The 19,945-nt window shown below is 45.3% G+C and overlaps 1 protein-coding gene across 4 annotated transcripts in view; it reads left to right on the top strand.

The window, feature by feature from the left end:
• LOC137043632 (protein unc-13 homolog C) overlaps positions 1-19,945 on the top strand; it is a 548,445-nt gene that overhangs the window by 305,838 nt on the left and 222,662 nt on the right. For all 4 annotated transcript variants that reach the window (XR_010898550.1, XM_067419931.1, XM_067419930.1 and 1 more), the window contains exon 19: positions 14,470-14,596. Coding sequence is in view for 3 of the 4 variants with exons in the window: in XM_067419931.1 (XP_067276032.1) it covers positions 14,470-14,596 (127 nt within the window). In the remaining variant the exon portion in view is untranslated. The remainder of the gene's footprint in view (positions 1-14,469; positions 14,597-19,945) is intronic.

Below are 19,945 nucleotides of genomic sequence, written 5' to 3'. Positions count from 1 at the left end.
AGGGGCGGCCCATAAGGCGCTCTGAAGCTTGATTTCCTCAGCCCGCTACCGACTGCAAAGAACTGCTGGGCTCAGTTCTCAACAGTGTCGCCGAAATGGCCACCTTGTGAGATGGAAGCATCGTGAAGCGTACTTTGACGACCACTCGCATCTCAGCAAGGCAAGCCAGGGGGCGTTTCTGGACCACAGAGGTGGACATCGTCTGGCCGAGGGCCTGCGCCATGACCTGATCACGGTTAGTCAACATGCGCAGCTCAACCCCGACTCAGAACTACCCTCGTGCATAAGAGTGCAGGGCGGAGGTGGTCTGCGTACAGCCACCCCACCAATGAGGGTAGTGAGGGAGGAAAAACTTATGCAGTGCTGGCCCCTCTGGAGTTCCATACTGCCAAGTTTTACATGCACATCTGGGATTGATCCCAGGAAAGCATGGCTATTGACTCTGAATCTGATTCAGCAAAGCACACACCATTACAGTGGGCTCAGCATCATCTTCCTTCCCAGAGCACAACAGCCCTCTCTCCGATGTAGCGATTGACATCTGATCCTCAGCTGGAGCCCTGAATGAAATGCTAGGTTCCCCCCTAAGAAGGACCAGCAACTCCATCCAGAAGCTGCACAGCTTGCAGTGCGCTTGAGGGGGAGGGGCCCCAGGGGGTTGGATCCCCAAAGAAGCCCCACCCACCTCAGGTCACCCCAGCCATTACACCAAAGTAGACCTCTCCTGTGGTCACCAGGGAGGGCGCTACAATGGGAAATCGGCCCGGGGACAGCGCACATAGAACGGCGAGCGAGCGCTGGGTTGCCGTGACAACGCGCGCTGCAGCTTAGCCGCTCGACGGCACACGACACGCAGAGAGCGAGAGGTCCGCCCGGGTTTCCCCCGGCGGCCTCGCTGATCTCCACGGTCTCCCAGAGTGTCGAGCAGACCCGCGGCTGTGCTTTTACACACGAGCCGTGGCTGGCCAACAACAAAGGGGACTCAAGCTTCCCGGAGAAAGAAGAGTCGCGACCGGCGTGCCGACGTGGTCATGTTCCCATTTGAAAACATGAACCACCCACGAACGCAGTCTCAGCATGCAGCCCAGACATGTGAAACAGTGCTCGTGGCCGTCAGTGAGGACAGGGAACAACCGCAACCAGAAACACACAGGTAAATTGTCATCTTTAAAAAGACGCAAGCTCTACCTGTGTAGCTCTTTTAGGGAAAATGCTCTCTGGGGTGCTGAAGCACACAGGGGATAGTCGCGGCGACACAGACAGGGAATTCGTGCAGCCTGTCCTGCGCGCTCTCTTTCTCATAGAAGGCGGTCTCTTACCAGCCGTGAAAACGGCCTTTCAGCGCTCTAAACAGCGCACCAAACCAGCTGTGAGAACAGCCTTTTGTTTTTGCTCAATAAAACAATCGAAAGTGAAAGAGAGAAATTCGACCCCGCTGCAATGCCGTCACTCCAACACCAAACGAGGAGAGATTCACCCGAAGAGCTTGACTCGTTATAATGTTAACACACGCTTGTAGAGAGTGATTTCAGGACGATCCATTCACCACTCGGCTCCGAAGCAAAAGGCTAATTTAATGCAAGCACCTGTGCCTCATTTATACCCGCTCTGCGTGGCATGGGCAGCTGGTGCAATCATTGCATGCCAATGTGCATTGGCTCGTTTAGTTACACTCGAAGTAGATTGGCTCTCGCTAGCGAGATTCCTATTCGTCGGTACTCCGACGTGGCGTCGAGAGTGACCGACTGAATGGGAACTGTGCTTCTCAACCTCCACGATGAGACGAGTGTCGTCCATTGCTGTCTTTCCAGGTGCACTCTGAAGAACACTGCCTGTGACACCACATGCTTTTGTTTATTGTTTCTGTTTTTATCCCAGCATATAGTTATAATATATACATACTATAATTCATATTTAATTTAAGCTAAACTGGCATACATTATTTAAAATTAGTTTTGTAGTTCAGTCAAAAACTTATGGCAGTGACTTCGGTTTTTGTGTAGAACTTTTTTTTTCTTTTTTTTTTCACAGCGCCGGATGTCATATGGTGACTGAGAAACACACGGATTACTTCACTAAATTATTTAATGGTTAAATGTGTTGTTTTTCATGTTAACCAGGTTAATTTTGATCAGAACAGTGTACTGTGGCTTTAATTCATCGTGAGCAGCACGTCAAAAATAGACTCGGCGCCTAAAACGATCGTGGCACTGACGCTTCTGCTCTGTTCCTGCTACGCGCCTCTGCGCTGCCTCTGCTGCCGGTGTGAATGCACTCATCTGTTAACCTATATGCTTAACAGATGCACCTATATTTAGCGAAGCGGCCCGGAGAGCCGCTTCTGGGAAGCTTCTGAAACGCGCCTCGTCGCGGCCGGTGTAAACACAAGCATTGTACAAGCAAGCACAATGGGCGCAATCAGCTCCGGTAGCCGTGTCGCAGCCGTAATGCGCCGCACACGTGTTTAGTGTAAATGAGGGGTGAAGCCGGCGTTACTGTCATTTCTAAGCTATTCTTTCCTGTGCTTCCCCTAATGGCTGTCAGACTGTCGTCTGCTGAATTCATTCGGTGTGTGGCTGCTGTAGGATACCCACATTCCGCCCTGACCTTTATTATGTGGCCAGTCAGAGTCTATCACAGCACCCCTGCCAAAAATCCCACCCAGACTGCTGAGAGTCCGACAAATGTCTGCTTGGTATCCACACAGGTGGGCAAGTTTGTGTGGTTTTGTTTTTGTTGGGTTTTTTAAAATATATTTTCTGACTAGTCTGGGTCTACTTGCTGTCGATGTGTGCACTTACAAAACATGGCAGCAAATGTACAGATCATTCTGGTTACTGTCTGACAAATCATGCAGATGTAACTTTCCTCTGTCCTGTCGGACTCTTTAAGCTTTCATGGGGAAGTTTTATAGTTCAAAGGATGTTCTAGATGAAGTCAACATGAAATCAAAACTGACACATGTACTTTCTTAATATATGTTCTTATTAGACTATTTGCTCTCTATTAATCTCATTGTTTTTTTTAAACAGTTGAGATATTAACTCTTTCCCTGCCGGCGTTTTTAAAGGGGTCATATAATGCCATTTTTATACAAGTTAATATGATTCTTTAGTGTCTATGAAAACTTTGTAATTCACTTTAATTAAAAATTCTCATTAGTATTGTAAGAAAACACTAATTTTACCTGGTCAAAAACAGCTGTTTTCACCAAGCCATTCCGGTGCATACCGCTTTAAATGATAAATGACCCCGCCCTGTCTTTATGTACTGACAGGGTAATGTTAGTGTGAATGTGTTTACTGATGTAACGTTATACATTAGTTCTTTGACAGATTGATGTTACACCTAATGCCAAAAAAAACTTTTTTTCTCTTAATGTCAGTTTGTCAGTGATGCATAACATTATCTATGCATTGTAATAACTGTTACAACACGATCCATTTTTAGACAGTAACAGACACCTTTATAAACAATCTGCATTATTAAGCTTAATGTTAACTTACCATCCACGTTAACTTTAAAACCAGTGTACACAGTTTGTAATAACACAATAACCATAACGCGTTGTTCATTATAAACGGGAAACATCATACATAGAAAGCATGCCGTTACCCTATAAACTTTAGCTGCAGTTCTTTGTGAAGCGTTTCAACTTCTTGTGGAGGGGCAGCATAAGCACGAAGAGCTGGTACAGATCTTTATTCAGGAGCAGCTGAATTAAATGTTCGGATTTAGGGACATCAGAATTACTGCTGTGTTCATTATTACACCCAAGAATAGAACACCACAATCGCCCAGCGTCTCTACAATGGTAGACTGTAACGACCATTGACATCATATAGATTTGAAACCTATGATGTCTATGGTAATGACAACAGCTTGAGCTTGCGCAGGTGAGATGAACTGCTGCTTGTCAATCAACAGTCATGGGAGGGGTGTCCGATCGTGTGACGTCACACATCGAACGGCTCGATTTGAGACAGGAGAAAACATATATAAACATATAAGGAGATATAAGGAGAAAAAAAAAAAAAACTTGATGGATTTTTATCATTATATGCTGGTTGTGTACAGGCACTGCCAACACACATTTCCATACAATCAGCTTGTAAAAGTGCCATTATATGACCCCTTTAAAAAAAAGTTTTTCAGCCACCGCCAGGCTTTTTGACCATTTTCACCAAAATTTACAGGCCATTCATAGAATATTTAGTTTTATGAATATCTGAGCATGCAAAGAGCTGACCCTCTTCTTTTAAACAACAACAACGAAAAAAAAAAAAAAATCTAGCTTCTTTCATTCCTCTTTTATCAACACTCTATTATGGGTAAGTTTAATCAAAAAAGCAACATTCTGAACAAAAAGCTGAGAAAATCACATTTTTGTGAAAGACTGTTTCCAGATCAGATTCAGAGTGATGATCAAACACAGATGGAGTAGATTAAGTCCATCAACACCCTAAATGCTTCACAGTCCTGTAGCTTGTCTTGGGTCCACATTTCATTCACTAACATTAGGTAGTTTTGATTCATATGATGTTTAATGATAGCCTGACAAGCCAAACCCACATCAAGATGTTTGGTCTGGAAACTCACCATTGACAGGGCTCAATCCGAAGGGTGGGATAAATGGTTGTCTTTCAAACTTTCTCTGCACGGCGTGCACGCAATTGGATAGCGTCCACCTCCTACAGTACATGGCACATTCAGGACCGTGTCCTCTCTTGAGACAAGCCTTTATTAAGCCAAGAGCTCGAAACAGTGTGGGACATTCACACAGAACAAATAAAAACTGATAAGTACAGTGCCTTTTTCCCCGCCATTGACAGAATTTTCCGGCAAAACAATGCATTCACTGATATACAGTAGGGGGCGCTATTACACATCTTCTGAAAGAGTACAGAATCTCTGGATTAGGATTGGGGCAAAACCAAGCAGAGCAACGAAGGTGAAACAGAGCTAGTGGACAGTTTAAACTTTTGCCATATCCGGTCGGCAGTTAAGCAAAAGCTTAACTCCAAGTCTTCCAGAGTCGCGGTCAAAGATGATTTGAAAGTTCGCCAGTTTCTGTGTTTACTAGTAGCACGCAAGCGCAACTCGTCGTCATTATGTTAAGCCCACTGACTCTATACACGATGTGATTGGCCCGACCAGAGTTTGGCGTTTACAGCTCAGAAGTGTATTGAGAGTTGCTAGACGACACTCGCGGTAGATTAGATTTGCTGCCACTAGGGAGCGTCTAGATTTCTAGGCTAGTTTAATGATGATGATCACGTTATTTTTCATATGCATATGATTACATACAATTTCTTGTTTTACTCCATCCGTGTTTTGATCAGGATATTCAGTACTCATTCAGAAGATGTGAAATAGCGCCCCCTAGCATCTAACAGTGAAAATACGGAAACCTGGAAAATTCAGTTTTTGGCCTGGATGTGTTTTTTCATAAATAACGGAAAATTCTGTGTTTTTTGGTTGGGAAAGAGTTAACTACATCTCATTTCTTTTTACTGTGTTGTCCTCATGGTTAGTGTTATTTTAGTATATGACTAACTGCATAAAACTATAATGGTATATAAATAATACTACAATAACACTAACCATGAGGACACCACAGGAAAATCACAATGAAAAAATCCAACCTGATCTCACAGAATTCCATGAAATGAACACGGACCCTTAACTCAAAAAAAAACTCTGAAAATTCTGTGATGGGTCCACGGAAGTGATGCCTATGTAAGTCAATGACAGTGTAGCGACTCAGGCGAATCAAACACACAATCACCAGTTACATTTAACAAATATGTTTTGAATGCTTTGTGCTTAGTAACAGACCTTCCCCCAACACAACAGAGAAAAATTCTCCGTTACCCTAGAAACCATCTGATAAGACGTTTTACGGCCCAAAAGAATTTGGCCACATGAAAACTTTGTGTCTTTGAGTTAAAGACACAAAGCTTGTAAAACACACACTTTTGCCTCAAATTATAGACAAACCATCTATAAATGAACATGCACCCCAGGACATTGTATGTAAACACATAACTGTCTTGTAAAATGTTTCTTCTGTATGGTATTTTGCATCGTTAGTCTTTGTCTTAACAACTTACTAGTTCAGGTAACCTCATATATGTCATGTCTCCTATCAAATTAATGCTCACTTCACGACTTACACTTCCATGTATGTCACTTATTCAGAGAATGCAGTGTGTGGTTGTTGCATTAATTAGAGTATGAATGGGCAGAGACCCATTGATTCAAGCTTGAAACAAAGAGCCATAAAATCTCCAGAGGAATTTCCCGCTTGGAAATCCCAACAATCTCATTGGTTAAGTCTAACCCAGGAGGTTGTGACTACTCCCAGACCTTAAAATGAGAGGCGCTCGGATGCCCTCTCTCTCTTCTCTCTCTGGCTGAACCAACACGTCATCGTGGCTGGCCCTTGAGCCAGGCCACCAATGCAGGCCAGAAACCCGAGGCCCACACATGACTATTGGGCCAGCAGGCCCCAACACTTCATGTCGACCTTCTTCTTCTTCTTCGACCATCAGACTCTGCAAGTTCACCATCGTTCCTTCACTCACCACAGAAGGAATCATGCATGGTAAAACCCATCAGACCAAACCATCGAACTTTCTCCTGCAATTTCCACCTGGACGGTCTTCTACGGCTCAAGCAATATGCAAGTATCGTACACAAAACAAATTGCTGTGTAGTGAGTAAAACTGTAAACCCCTTTGTTCAGACAAAGGGGCTTGTAGTCACCGATTGTTTTTTTTCTTCAAGGTTTTAGACTCTTTAGACTTCATCCATCTGTACTGACCCGGTTCTTCTAACTACTTTCACTTCAACTCTTGCTATGTATGTTTTGTGTATGTATGTGTTTTATGTCTCGTTCGTGATTTATAGATATTAAATTTTGTGCACAATAAATGTTTGGTTCTGACTCCCTGCCTGCAAACAAATTGTCCCTTAAATGATCGATCTGGTTATGCGCTCTAAGCGCTTATGTAAATACAAAGGAAGAATATTTTTTTCTGTAGCCCTGAAAAATATCCTTTTTCTTAGAATTAAGTAATAATCAATACTAAATGTTCACAAACGAACTGATTAATTGATTGCAATGTTAATGTAGCTACATAAAGCTAATCTATTTAAATTATTCAAATATTCATAATTAATCATACTGAGTTATGAATAATTATTAATATTTTACTTAAGAGCTAATTCGCAATAACAGGCAGCATCCGTGGTCCACACACGGATTCCCTGTTCCAACCCCTTATATTCGTCAGTTTGATTCAGTCAGCATAAATTTATTTACTTTTATTTTCTTTTTATTCAGACACGTTTTGAACACTTAACTCAATCCCTTCCCTAAACCTACCCATTTGTGTATTATAAAAAACATGATATAACAGGCAGATACACAGATACAGCAGGCACAATTTATTCAGAAGCTACAAATATTCCTAGTGTTCCGAGGCCAAATGATGGATTTCTGTGAAGAAAATCCCCAAAAGCGTTCAGTAACGCCGAGTCCATATGCCAAATATTAATACATTTCAAATATTGCCACCAGAAGAAACGTCACATCAGCTTTGACAGCATTGGCTGTTGTATGTCATGTGACCAATTGCATCATTACGTCCGCTTTGATTGTAAAATGCCATTGGTTCTTGTGTGTCTCGTGACCGATGGTGTCATGCTGAAGAGTTGTTTGTATCATTTGACTGAGAAATATAAATGAGTGCGTGTGGAGCGCGCACCATCATTTCAACAATTAAAACATTAAGATCAACTCTGTTCTTCACATGAAGATATCATATGACTTCAGAAGACTTGGAATGCAACATGAGTTAATACTTCTATACTGTTTTTGTCACATGCCTTTCCTGTCTTGTGTGCACATGTGGGTTTTGTTATGTTGAGCATGTGCTCATGTAATTGTCTGATCCCTCCCCCTTGTTATCTGATTAGAGTTTCATTTCTCCCACCCTGTCCCCTCTTGATTTCTTCCCTTTATAGCTCCTTGTATTTGTCAGTCGGTGTCGGAGTTGGAAACAAGCAGTTATAGTACCCATTAGGAAACCAGGGAAAGATCCCACTAATCCATATAACTATAGACCAATAGCATTGACATCTCACATGTGTAAAATAATGGAACGTATGATTACAGACAGACTAACATATTATTTGGAAACAAGGAACATTAGATCAAAATATCAAAGTGGTTTTAGAAAAGGTAGGGGAACAATGGATCCGATAGTATGTCTAGAATCAGAGGTGAGGAAGGCACAAGTAAATAAAGAGGTAGTGGTAGCAGTGTTTTTTGATGTGGAAAAAGCGTATGATTTACTTTGGAAAGAGGGATTATTGATTAAAATGAAGAGACTAGGAATATCAGGGAAAATGTTTAAATGGGTGAAGGAATTTTTATATGGACGCTCAATAGAGGTGAGAGTAGGTAAAACCTTGTCAGCAAGCTTTTCGGTGGATAATGGAACGCCACAAGGAAGTGTTATAAGTCCTTTATTGTTTTCTATAATGATTGATGATGTGTATAATAATATTGGGCAAGGTATAGGGAGATCTCTGTTTGCAGATGATGGGGCACTGTGGAAGAGAGGTAGGAATGTTGAATATATTGTGAAACAGATGCAGGAAACAATTAAAAGAGTTGAGCAATGGTCCTGGGAATGGGGATTTAAATTTTCTGTGGAAAAAACAAAAACACTTTTCTTTACAAGGAAGGAAATTGGATTAGAGGTCCAACTGTTTTTATATGGCAAGAAGCTTGAAAGGATAAAATCCTTCAAATTTTTAGGTATGTGGTTTGATGCTAGGCTCACATGGAATGTACATATTGATAGTATGGTAAATAAGTGTAAAAAGGAATTGAATGTGATGAGATGTTTAGTGGGAACAGAGTGGGGAGCCGATAGGTCTGCTTTGAAAACTATATATATTGGTTTAATAAGATCTGTTCTGGATTATGGATGTGTTGTGTATGGGTCAGCATCTAAAACCTTGTTGAAAAAATTGGATGCAATTCAAGCGCAAGCATTAAGGATATGTAGTGGGGCTTTTAAAACAACGTCTGTGGCAGCATTACAGGTGGAAATGGGGGACATGCCATTGGAGTTAAGGAGACAGCAAATCTTGACAACATACTGGGTTAATTTGCAAGGACATAGTAACCATCCTGCTATAAGTGCTATTGGGCCATGCTGGGAACATGAAAAAAGGCAAACAAAGAGCTTTGGTTGGATAGTTAGAAAGAAGGCAGGTGAAATGGGTATACTGGATAGGAGTTACTCTCCAACTGTAGTTCTGCCAGCTATACCACCTTGGTTATTGCCACAGCCAGAGATAGATCTTAGCTTCCTTGAATTGATAAGAGATATAAATGAGGGAAGTTATAAGATTTTTAATTCATACATCAGAAGAAATTACTATGGACATTTACAAATATACACAGATGGTTCTAAAGACGCTACGACAGGTAGAACAGCAGCAGCAGTAGTAATCCCTGATTTTAATGTTGAATGTGGAAAGAGACTTACTGATGATCTATCTGTTTTTGCATGTGAAATGATGGCCATTGTTATTGCATTGCAATGGGTAGAGGAGGTCAGGCCAGAGAGAGTGGTAATAGCCTCAGATTCATGTGCAGTATTAATGAGTTTAAAATTTTGCAATTCCAGGAGTAGAGAGGATTTATTGTATGAAATATTACAATCATTATTTAGAATCCAAAAAATGCATTTGTCTGTTAGTTTTGTGTGGGTACCTGCCCATGTTGGAGTTGATGGGAATGAAAGGGCAGATAAAGCAGCAAAACTGGCTTTGAGGAGTGAGAATAAGAACATAAATGTAAATATTAGTAAGTCAGAAGCCAAAGTGGTGATTAAAAGACAAGTAAAAAAGCTGTGGCAAAATCAATGGAACAAAGAAAGTAAAGGAAGATATCTATTTAAAAATAATCCATTAGTTGGAAGTACACGGTCTAGAGGACAAAATAGAATAGAGGAGAAGGTTATGACAAGAATAAGGAATGGACATACTGGGTTAAACGGTTCTCTCTACATGATTGGAAAACATATTAATGGGAAGTGCGACTATTGTGAAGAGCAAGAAACAGTGGATCATGTTTTATTATATTGTCAGAAGTATGAATCAGAGAGAGAAGTTTTAAAGCATGCACTAAGAGAAAATGGAGAGGAAAATATTAGTAATATTCTTAAAACATCTGTAGGTGACAAGGGTTGGAAACTTCTTCTAGAGTATTTAGGATCAACAAGATTAATGAATAGAATTTGAGAATTATAATTGTATGTATTTATATTTGTTTAGGTTTGTTTATTTGTTATTATTTTATTTATAGGTGTTTGTTTGTTTGTTTTTTATCTCTTTTAAAATTTAGTGTTTTTGTTTTGTTTTGTTTTTTCTCTCTTATAAATTGGGTGTGTATATAGATCATTAGTCCATACTTCCAGATCAGTGGGTGGCGGTAATGCACCTGAAAGTTGTTTGCCAACCGCCAATAAAAACAAAAGAAGAAGAAGAAGTCGGATCCTTGTTTCATGTTTGCGTCTCCCCTTCCTCCTGTGATTTCTATTTGGTATTTTTGAGTTTTTGTTTTATGTTCTATCATGTGTTTTAGCCCCCTCGTGGGTGTTTTTTTTTTTTTGTATTTGTTTTATTTTGTCAGTAAATTATCATTTTCAATGCACTTGAGTCCTCGCACCATCTTCCCTTGTCCATGACGTAACATAAGGATCCGACCATCTGAGGACTCAGCAGGACTTGTTTTTTGTTGTTTGTTTTCTTCTTTTTTTCCCCCTGATGATGAGTTTGGGAGAAGACTGCGGGTGATGCGACACCTAAACTCGAAGTACATCCGGCAACAGGGGTTGGATGTACAAAAGTTTGCAGAACTGTTCCTCAAGGAGGTGGAACATTTTGGGCTCAACGAGGCAGAGTGGAAGGAGATTTTTAACCTCTGCCTTGACATGCCCCTCTGTCCAGGGGTGATTGAGAGGATGGGGAGTCTGGGATTCTGGGAGTTTGTCGACTGCCTGGGCCCCAGTCCTTCCATGGTGCCAGTTCCGGTGGATCGTATTCCAGTGGATCATATTCCGGTGGGTTGTACTCTGGTGGATCGTATTCTAATGGATTGTGTTCCAGGGGATCGTGTATCAGTGGTCCCTGTTCTGGTGGTCTCCAGACAGAAGAGGAGAAGGAAGGCTCCCTCCGTGCCTGCTCAGGTGGTCCCGATGCCGGTGGATCGTATTCCGGTGGTCCCAGTGCCGGTGGATCGTATTCCGGTGGTCCCAGTGCCGGCGGATCGTGTTCCGGTGGTCCCAATTCTGGCGGATCGTATCCCAGTGGTCCCAGTACCGGCGGATCGTGTTCCGGTGGTCCCGATGCCGGCGGATCGTATATTCCGGTGGTCCCAGTGCTGGCGGATCGTGTTCCGATGGTCCCAGTACCTGTGGATCGTATTCCCATGGTCCCAGTGCCGGTGGTCTCGATGCCGGCGGATTGTATTCCGGTTGTCCCAGTGCTGGCGGATCGTGTTCCGATGGTCCCAGTACCGGTGGATCGTATTCCCATGGTCCCAGTGCCGGTGGACACTGCTGGACCGGAGAAGCTTCCCCGGCGCCCTGCTCTGCCTGCGCCGCTGAGGCGCCCTGCTCTGCCTGCCCCTCTGAGGCGCCCTGCTCTGCCTACCCCTCTGAGGCGCCCTGCTCTGCCTGCCCCCCTGAGGCGCCCTGCTCTGCCTGCCCCCCTGAGGCGCCCTGCTCTGCCTGCCCCTCTGAGGCGCCCTGCTCTGCCTGCCCCTCTTAGGCGCCCTGCTCTGCCTCCCCCGCTGAGGCGCCCTGCTCTGCCTGCCCCGCTGAGGCGCCCTGCTCTGCCTGCCCCGCTGAGGCGCCCTGCTCTGCCTGCCCCGCTGAGGCGCCCTGCTCTGCCTGCCCCGCTGAGGCGCCCTGCTCTGCCTGCCCCGCTGAGGCGCCCTGCTCTGCCTGCCCCGCTGAGGCGCCCTGCTCTGCCTGCCCCGCTGAGGCGCCCTGCTTTGCCTGCGTCGACAACTCCCGTGTCTCCCTTGTCTGTTCCTTCCTGGTCTGTTTCCCCTGTCCCTCCCGTGCCCCCCTGGTCTGTCCCTCCCGTGCCCCCCTGGTCTGTCCCTCCCGTGCCCCCCTGGTCTGTCCCTCTCGTGCCGCCCTGGCCTTTGCCGCCCTGGCCTGTCCCTCCCGTCCCGTCCTGGCCTGTCCCTCCCGTCCCGCCCTGGTCTGTTTCTCCCATCCCTGTCCCTAGTGGAGCGTCTGGTAGCCGCTCCTTAAGGAGGGGGTAATGTCACATGCCTGTCCTGTCTTGTGTGCACATGTGGGTTTTATGTTGAGCATGTCCTCATGTAATTGTCTGATACCTCCCCCTTGTTATCTGATTAGAGTTTCATTTCTCCCACCCTGTCCCCTCTTGATTTCTTCCCTTTATATCTCCTTGTGTTTGTCAGTCGGTGTCAAATCCTTTTCATGTTTGCGTCTCCCCTTCCTCCTGTGATTTCTTATTTGGTATGTTTGAGTTTTTGTTTTATGTTCTATCATGTGTTTTAGCCCCCTCGTGGGTGTTTTGTTTTGTATTTGTTTTATTTTGTCAATAAACTATACTTTTCCATGCACTTGAGTCCTCGCACCATCTTCCCTTGTCCATGATGTAACAGATTTTGGTCCGTTTTTGCAATAAATAACTGCCTGTGACTGTAGTCTACATTTATTTGCCTGTTATGTGTTTTATATTGTTGAGTGGGTAGGTTTAGGGTAGGAGTGGAGTTAGTTGCTCCGAAATATAAATGTAGGCTATAAATATTCATAAAATCATGTCTACTTTTACAAATGCAAAAAATTAAATGTGTGTTTGGAATCAGTGTGTGGACCACAGATGCTGTCTGTCATTGACTAACATAGGCATCACTTCCATGGACCCATCACGGAATTTTCGGCGATTCTGGAAACTACCATGGAATTTTGAGTTAAGGGTCCGTGTTCATTTCACAGAATTCTGTGAGACCAGGTTGAAAAAATCACCAATGAGTATAGTACCAATGATGTATTTAATATCTCAACTGTTTATACAAGACAATGAGATTAAATGGAGATCAAATGTTTGTAGAAGCATCTGCATACCTGAATTCAATGATTTGGAGGGGTGTCCCAATACTTTTGTTTTTTTTTTATATATATATATATATATATATATATATATATATATATATATATATATATATATATATATATATATTATTCTTTTTTTAACACACTTTTCATTCCGAAGAATCTCAAAGTATTTTTTTTTTTAAATAATATATATAACAGACAATACATATGTTGCCAAAAGTATTGGGACACCCCTCCAAATCATTGAATTCAGGTGTTTGAGTTACTCTCATGGCCACAGGTGTATCAAGCACCTAGACACACCTAGACATTACAAACATTTGTAAAAGAATGGGTCACTCTCAGGAGCTCAGTGAGTTCAAGTGTGGTACCGTGAAAGGATGGCCCCTGTGCAAAAAGTCCATTCAAAAATGTCCTTATTACTAAATATTCTATGGTCAACTGTTAGTGGTATTATAAAGTTATGAGAAGCAGTTGGTAACAACAGCAACTCAGCCACGAAGTGGTAGACCACGTAATATCACAGAGTGGGGTCAGCGAATGCTGAGGTGCACAGTGCACAGAAGTCGCCAACTTCCTGCTGAGTCAATAGTTACAGACCTCCAATAACAATGCAACGAGAGCTTCATAGAATGGGTTTCCATGGCTGATTAGCTGCATCCAACCCTTACATAAACAAGTGCAATACAACGCATACGATTGGTACCAAGTGTAAAGTTTGATGGAGGCGGGATTATGGTGTGTGGTTGTTTTTAGGGGTTTGGCTTGGCCCATTAGATCCAGTGAAAGGAACTCAGCATACTTAATGCTTCAACATACCAAGACATTTTGCAATAACTTTGTGGGAGTTTGTTGTAGAGGAACTCATCCCAATAGAACACCTTTGAATTAGAGCGGAGACTGCGAGCCAGGCCTTCATGTCCAACATCAGTGACTGACCTCACAAAATCACTTCTAGAAGAATGGTCAAAAATTCCCGTAAATGCACTCCTAAACCTTGTGTAAAGCCTTCCCAGAAGAGTTCAAACTGTTGTAGCTGCAAAGGGTGGGCCAACTCAATATTAAACCCTACAGATTAAGAATTGGATGTCATTAAAGTACATGTGCCTATAAAGGCAGGCGTCCCAAAACTTTTGGCACAATAGTGTATATTAACCCTGTTACCTACTGATGATGTTTGTAAAAATGTCTTCAGACCTTAAAGCACAATACATTACTCTGTCTCAAACCAGATGCATGATTCATGTCTCATGGCTCTTTTTTTCTTCTTTTTTTTCATTTGCAGAACATGATAAGCATCGACTATGCAAGAGCACAGAGTACATGAATTTGCACTTCAAAGTAAAATGGTTTCACAATGAGTACGTCCGAGACCTGCCTGCATTTAAAGGAATTCCTCCAGAGTATTCCCTGTAAGTATCCCACATTTATTTCCTTCTCTCTCATTCACATCTCTAACTTTCTTATAGTGTTCAAGCTATTGACTTTTGATCTAAGATGGGAATCAAGTTCCCCTCTCTGCATTTATATTTCATTAGATTATCTACCTTATAACTCTACCTTATACTTTCATATTGTCATGTATATTGTTTGTTAGTTATAATTTAATCCTGTGTATACTGCAAGTCATTTATTTATTAAGCAATTATGCACATACATTCTCATTATCATAATTTCACTCTGAATATGGACCAAACACAGACAACAAACTAGATTTTTTAACACTTTACAACAAGGTCTCACTTGTTTGTTAACATTAGGTAAAGTATTAACTAACATTACCTAAAAATGATCTGTACAATTGTTACAGTATTTAATAATCTTTGATATCATTTGTTAATAAAAATACATCTGTTCATTGTTTGTTCATGTTAGTTCATGATGTTTGGGATGTTAACCAGTACAACTTTATGTATTAGTAAATGTTGAAATTAACATTAAGTAAGATTAATTAATGCTGCAGAAGTATTGTTCATTCTTAGTCCGTGTTAACTTATGTATTTAAATAATGTTAACAAATTAAACCTTATTGTAAAGTGTTACCCTATTTTTTACCTAGATTGGTCAGTTGTGACATTCTGTAGTCAGTTATTCCCCAAAACTGACCATCATCAATAGCAATGCTGTGTATTGACACTCATTTAGGTATTTGAGGGCCAGCGATTCTTTTCAAGTCTCTCATGTCATTTAAGTCAAATGCAGCTATTGCCATTTTGCGCATCAGTTTTCCCTTTATTTACTGTGAAATGAAACCAGAGGATTAACAGTAGGCCGTTATAACAGTAAAAAATTAACAGTAAAATCGTTGTTTTAAAAGTTATGCCAGAATGAGTGTTTTGTGCACTGTAATAGGACATTAGATAATGCATAGATAAGGTTTGAAAAAAATGTCTTCTTAAATGAATATTTGATTTCCTCATCATTATTCTTGTGATGAGAAGCTGTGTAATAAGTGATATGACTTCATCCCTTAAATGTTTTAATATTGTTTATATGTCTATGTGTAATATGCTTTAAAGTTCACATCACATTCACACCACACAGACAGACAATTCACACCAAACAGACAGATGGCAACACCGACAGGCACGCTAGTCTGGATTTGTCTAATCAGTGTGTTACAGTGTGTTGAAAAATGACATGTAAAGACATTTTGACTTGAAATTTGTTGTTGTCTGTTGGGGTAGTGTGAACAAGACACTTATTTTTCATTTAATTATAAATCCAGATAACTTGATTACCGGTGTATGTTGGTATCTGTGGTGTGAATTGTCCTTAAAGGCGCAATATGTACGATTTTTGGATTTAAATATAAAAATTAAAAAAAACAACATTGTAACATATATGTTTTATATTTTGTTGACTTGTGTACTTTCATTATCCAAAATGTTTCCAAGAATGTTTAAAGTTTATCCAGAAAAAATAGCAATTTTAACCCGGACACTGACCCTGTCCATGCGTCGTCAATCAATGACATCATACCTGCTTTACCCTCAGTTCCCTTTCGTTCAGTCACTCCGACGTAACGTCAGTGACTGACAAATGGGGGTTTCGCCTAGAAGCCAATCATCTTCGAGATCTTAGAAAGCGCCCAATGGCAGTGCCAATGCCATGGGCATGCGGAATTTGCATGCGTAACTCTGCCTACCCACCTGGGTATATAAGGAAGTAGCTGGCATGAATCGCATTATGTTTCTGCTTCGGAGCCAAGAGCATCTCTTCACTCCGGCAAGCCTGAATTCTGAAGTCCTCTCTTCAGTCTTCGAGACGAGCGGTTCTCCAGGGTGTTGGTGTAACGGCGCGTTCCAGCGATCTTACATTGCCTGCCTGCTGATCTGTGCGGTGATCTGCAACAGCTGTGTGTGTTTTCCCTGGGCGCTTCGGCACTCTGCAGAGCTTTCTCTCACAAAAAGAGCTTGCGTGTGGCACGTCTTTTTCAAGACGGATTGCCCGCGCACTTCCGGGTGCGGTCGATATCTGTTGCTGTCTTTGGGACGCATTCACTGCTCGACGTGTTTGGGCCCAGCACGTTCGGACAGTGTTTGTGGATGTGCTGTGTTCCCTCTGTGGGAACATGACCATCGCGATGTTGTGGTCGAGACTCAATGATCTCTGTAAAGAGAGAGAGTCCCCTCTGCCACACCCCAATCTACCATCTCCGAGAGAGGTGGTACTTTGGCTGGTGGCCAGGGTGACCTGAGGGCGGTGCTGTGGTATTAAGAACCCCGACGATCATTCCTCGGGCCACTCCCGCCCTCTTGCACATCGCTTCCAGTGAGTGTTGGACTGAAGCAGCGGGACCGTCTGCTGACGCCCCGTTCGTTTCGTTCATACTCCTGATAGCGGCGAGAGGTCGATTGCCGCATCTCAAGGTGGGCTAGAGTCCTTTTTGGGATGACGATTCGGCTATGCTCCGCCTCCGGGTGTGGTAGCACTGTAGAATCTGACCTAGAGTTGACAGCCATGTTATCTCGGGCAGCCGCAAGCCTCGGGCTGGTGTGAATCTCCACCCTGTCACAAGTGCTCGCGGTTGGGCGATTGGTTTTTGGAGGTGGCACCCGACAGCTGCGGGCCCCGCCCCCAATGCCATTTCGCTCCCGAGATGCATGAGGAGTGCACGCGGTCCGGGAGATCTCCGGGTCTTCCCGCGACCGTTTGGTGGCCTCCTCCGCCTTCTCTGCCCTCGAGGGGTCGCGGCCTAAGGGTACACTGGGGTCCCTCCCCCTCAGTCAGGTGCTCTGTTGCGCACTACGGTGTCCACTGAGTGCTTTGACTTGACGCGGTGAGGCTATCCTAAGCGCCCTCCCAAGCCTGCTGGCTCGTCTACTTCGGTGGCATAGTCCAGCAGTGCTATGGGGAAAGCTGCCGCCCCGATGCGTATGCACGAGGACAGAGCTGATCCAGGGCTTACGAGCCCCCTCGCAGAGCAGACCCCCAGTGGAACGCGAGGTCTTCTCTGTCAGGGCGCAGTCGTTACCAGTGCCTCGACACCGGGCCGCTATGCCACCCGAGTCCGGGCCGGTAACACTGCCTCAAGAAAGAGTTACCGATCTACCGATCTGTGGTCACCTATGCCCAGCGCGGCATAGGTGACCACACGCCCCCTGGGTCAGGAAATGTCCACAGCTGTGGTCCGGGAAAGACAACTGGCCCTACTTGGTCGATGTGGGACGGCTGAGTGAGCCCGCCTCCTCAGCTCGCCCATATCCCAGGCCGGCCTTATCGGCGGCACGGTCAGGGACTGCGCCCAACAGTTCTTGGCTGTCCCCAGAGGCAGACTGAGGCCATCTGCCCCGGCGGCCCGCTGCTGCACCTAAGCGCCGCCGGCACAGTTGCCTCAGCCTCCTCGCCGCCAGGGCGACTTTCTGCGACCCCCTCCCGCGTGGCCACGCCACAGGGCGCGCTGCAGGAAGCCGTCCCAGTCCGCGCCAGCCCCGCAGCCTGCTGAAAATAAGGCCAGCGGCGCTCCGGACGCGGACAGCTCTGGGATGGGCAGTTCTTTCATGGGACGGTGGCAGGTCCGCCCCTTCCCCCGGTGGAGGGCCGGGGGAGAATCCTTTGTCCAGCTGCTGGCCCACGGGTCAGCAGCAACCTTTGCAAGAAAGAACTGATTAACCCATCCCTGAGCACCCAGAGACCGGTGACGGCAGTGTGCGCCGCCCCCAGGCCACGCCGCTCTCGTCCCTCTCTGTCGCCAGCCCCCTCTCAGAGCAGACCCCAGTGGAACGCGAGTCCTTCCCTGGTCTCCTCTTTCAGGGCGCAGCTGTTACCGCCGCCCCGACACCGGGCCGCTACGCCACCCGAGTCCGGGCCGATAACGCTGCCTCGCTGCCCCACCGAGGGTACGCCGGTGCTCCGCATGACCCCGTTGGTACACTCCCTGGGAGCGTGGCTACAGCTGCCGGGACTGTCCCGCTGGGTCGCACGGACCATCCGGCTCGGCTACGCGATTCAGTTCGCGCGAGCTCCTCCCCGTTCTGGGGTGTCCGGTACACCATGGTGGGGTCCAATGCCCCAGTCATGCGTGCGGAGATCGCGACCCTACTGGCGAAGGGTGCGGTCGAGCTCGTCCCTCCAGCCGAGATGAAGTCCGGCTTCTACAGCCCTTACTTCATTGTACCGAAGAAATCCGGTGGGTTACGACCGATCCTGGACCTTTGCGTCCTGAACCGATCCCTGTACAGGCTTCCGTTCAGGATGTTGACTGCGAAATGCCTTTCGAATGCGTTCGTCCATGCGATTGGTTTGCAGCGATCGACCTGAAGGACGCGTACTCCATGTGTCCATCCTTCCGCGACACAGACCGTTCCTACGGTTTGCGTTCGAAGGGCGGGCATATCAGCCGTACTACCATTCGGGCTATTCAGGCAACAAGGGGTTCGCATCCTGAACTATCTCGACGACTGGCTCATACTGGGCCACTCTCGGGACCGGGTGTGCGAACACAGAGACCTGGTTCTCCACCACTTAGCTCGTTTGGGCCTTCGGGTCAACTGGGAGAAGAGCAAACTCTGCCCAGTGCAGAGGATCTCTTTTCTCGGTATGGAGATCGACTCGGTCGCCATGTGCGCGCAGCTTACCGGCTTGTGCGCGCAGTCACTGCTGACTTGCCTCAGGCAGATAGAGAGCAAGAGTGCGGTTCCACTGATACTATTTCAGAGGCTCCTGGGGCATATGGCATCTGCAGCCGCGGTGACGCCGCTCGGATTGCTTCATATGAGACCGCTTCAGCACTGGCTTCGCGATCGAGTCCCGAGATGGGCATGGCAGTCTGGCACGCTCCGGGTCCCAGTGACTCAGGCCTGCAGACAGACACTCACCCAGTGGTTGAACCTCAGCTTTCTACGGGCAGGTGTGCCCTTAGAACGAGTTTCCCGGCATGTTGTTGTTTCAACAGATGCGTCCACCACGGGTTGGGGTGCCATGTGCAATGGACATGCAGCCGCCGGCTCTTGGTCAGAGAGCCAGAGCCGCCTGGATATCAATTGCCTCGAGTTGCTGGCAGTTCGGTTCGCCTTGCACCGCTTCCTAACGTTGTTGAAGGGCCAACACGTTCTGGTCAGATCAGACAACATGGCCGTAGTAGCGTACATCAACCACCAGGGCGGTCTACGCTCCCGCCGCATGTCTCTACTCGCCCGCCATCTCGTCTTATGGAGTCAGAAGCGCCTGAGGTCCCTTCGTGCTGTCCATATCCCGGGGATCCTGAACCGTGCAGCCGACGAGCTCTCACGGGTTCAGCCTATCCCTTGGGAGTGGAG

The sequence above is a fragment of the Pseudorasbora parva genome, chromosome 16, assembly GCF_024679245.1.
Source record: "Pseudorasbora parva isolate DD20220531a chromosome 16, ASM2467924v1, whole genome shotgun sequence".
NCBI lineage: Eukaryota > Metazoa > Chordata > Actinopteri > Cypriniformes > Gobionidae > Pseudorasbora > Pseudorasbora parva.
Note: the sequence above shows the minus strand (reverse complement) of the source record. Positions and strands in the feature narration are given on the sequence as shown.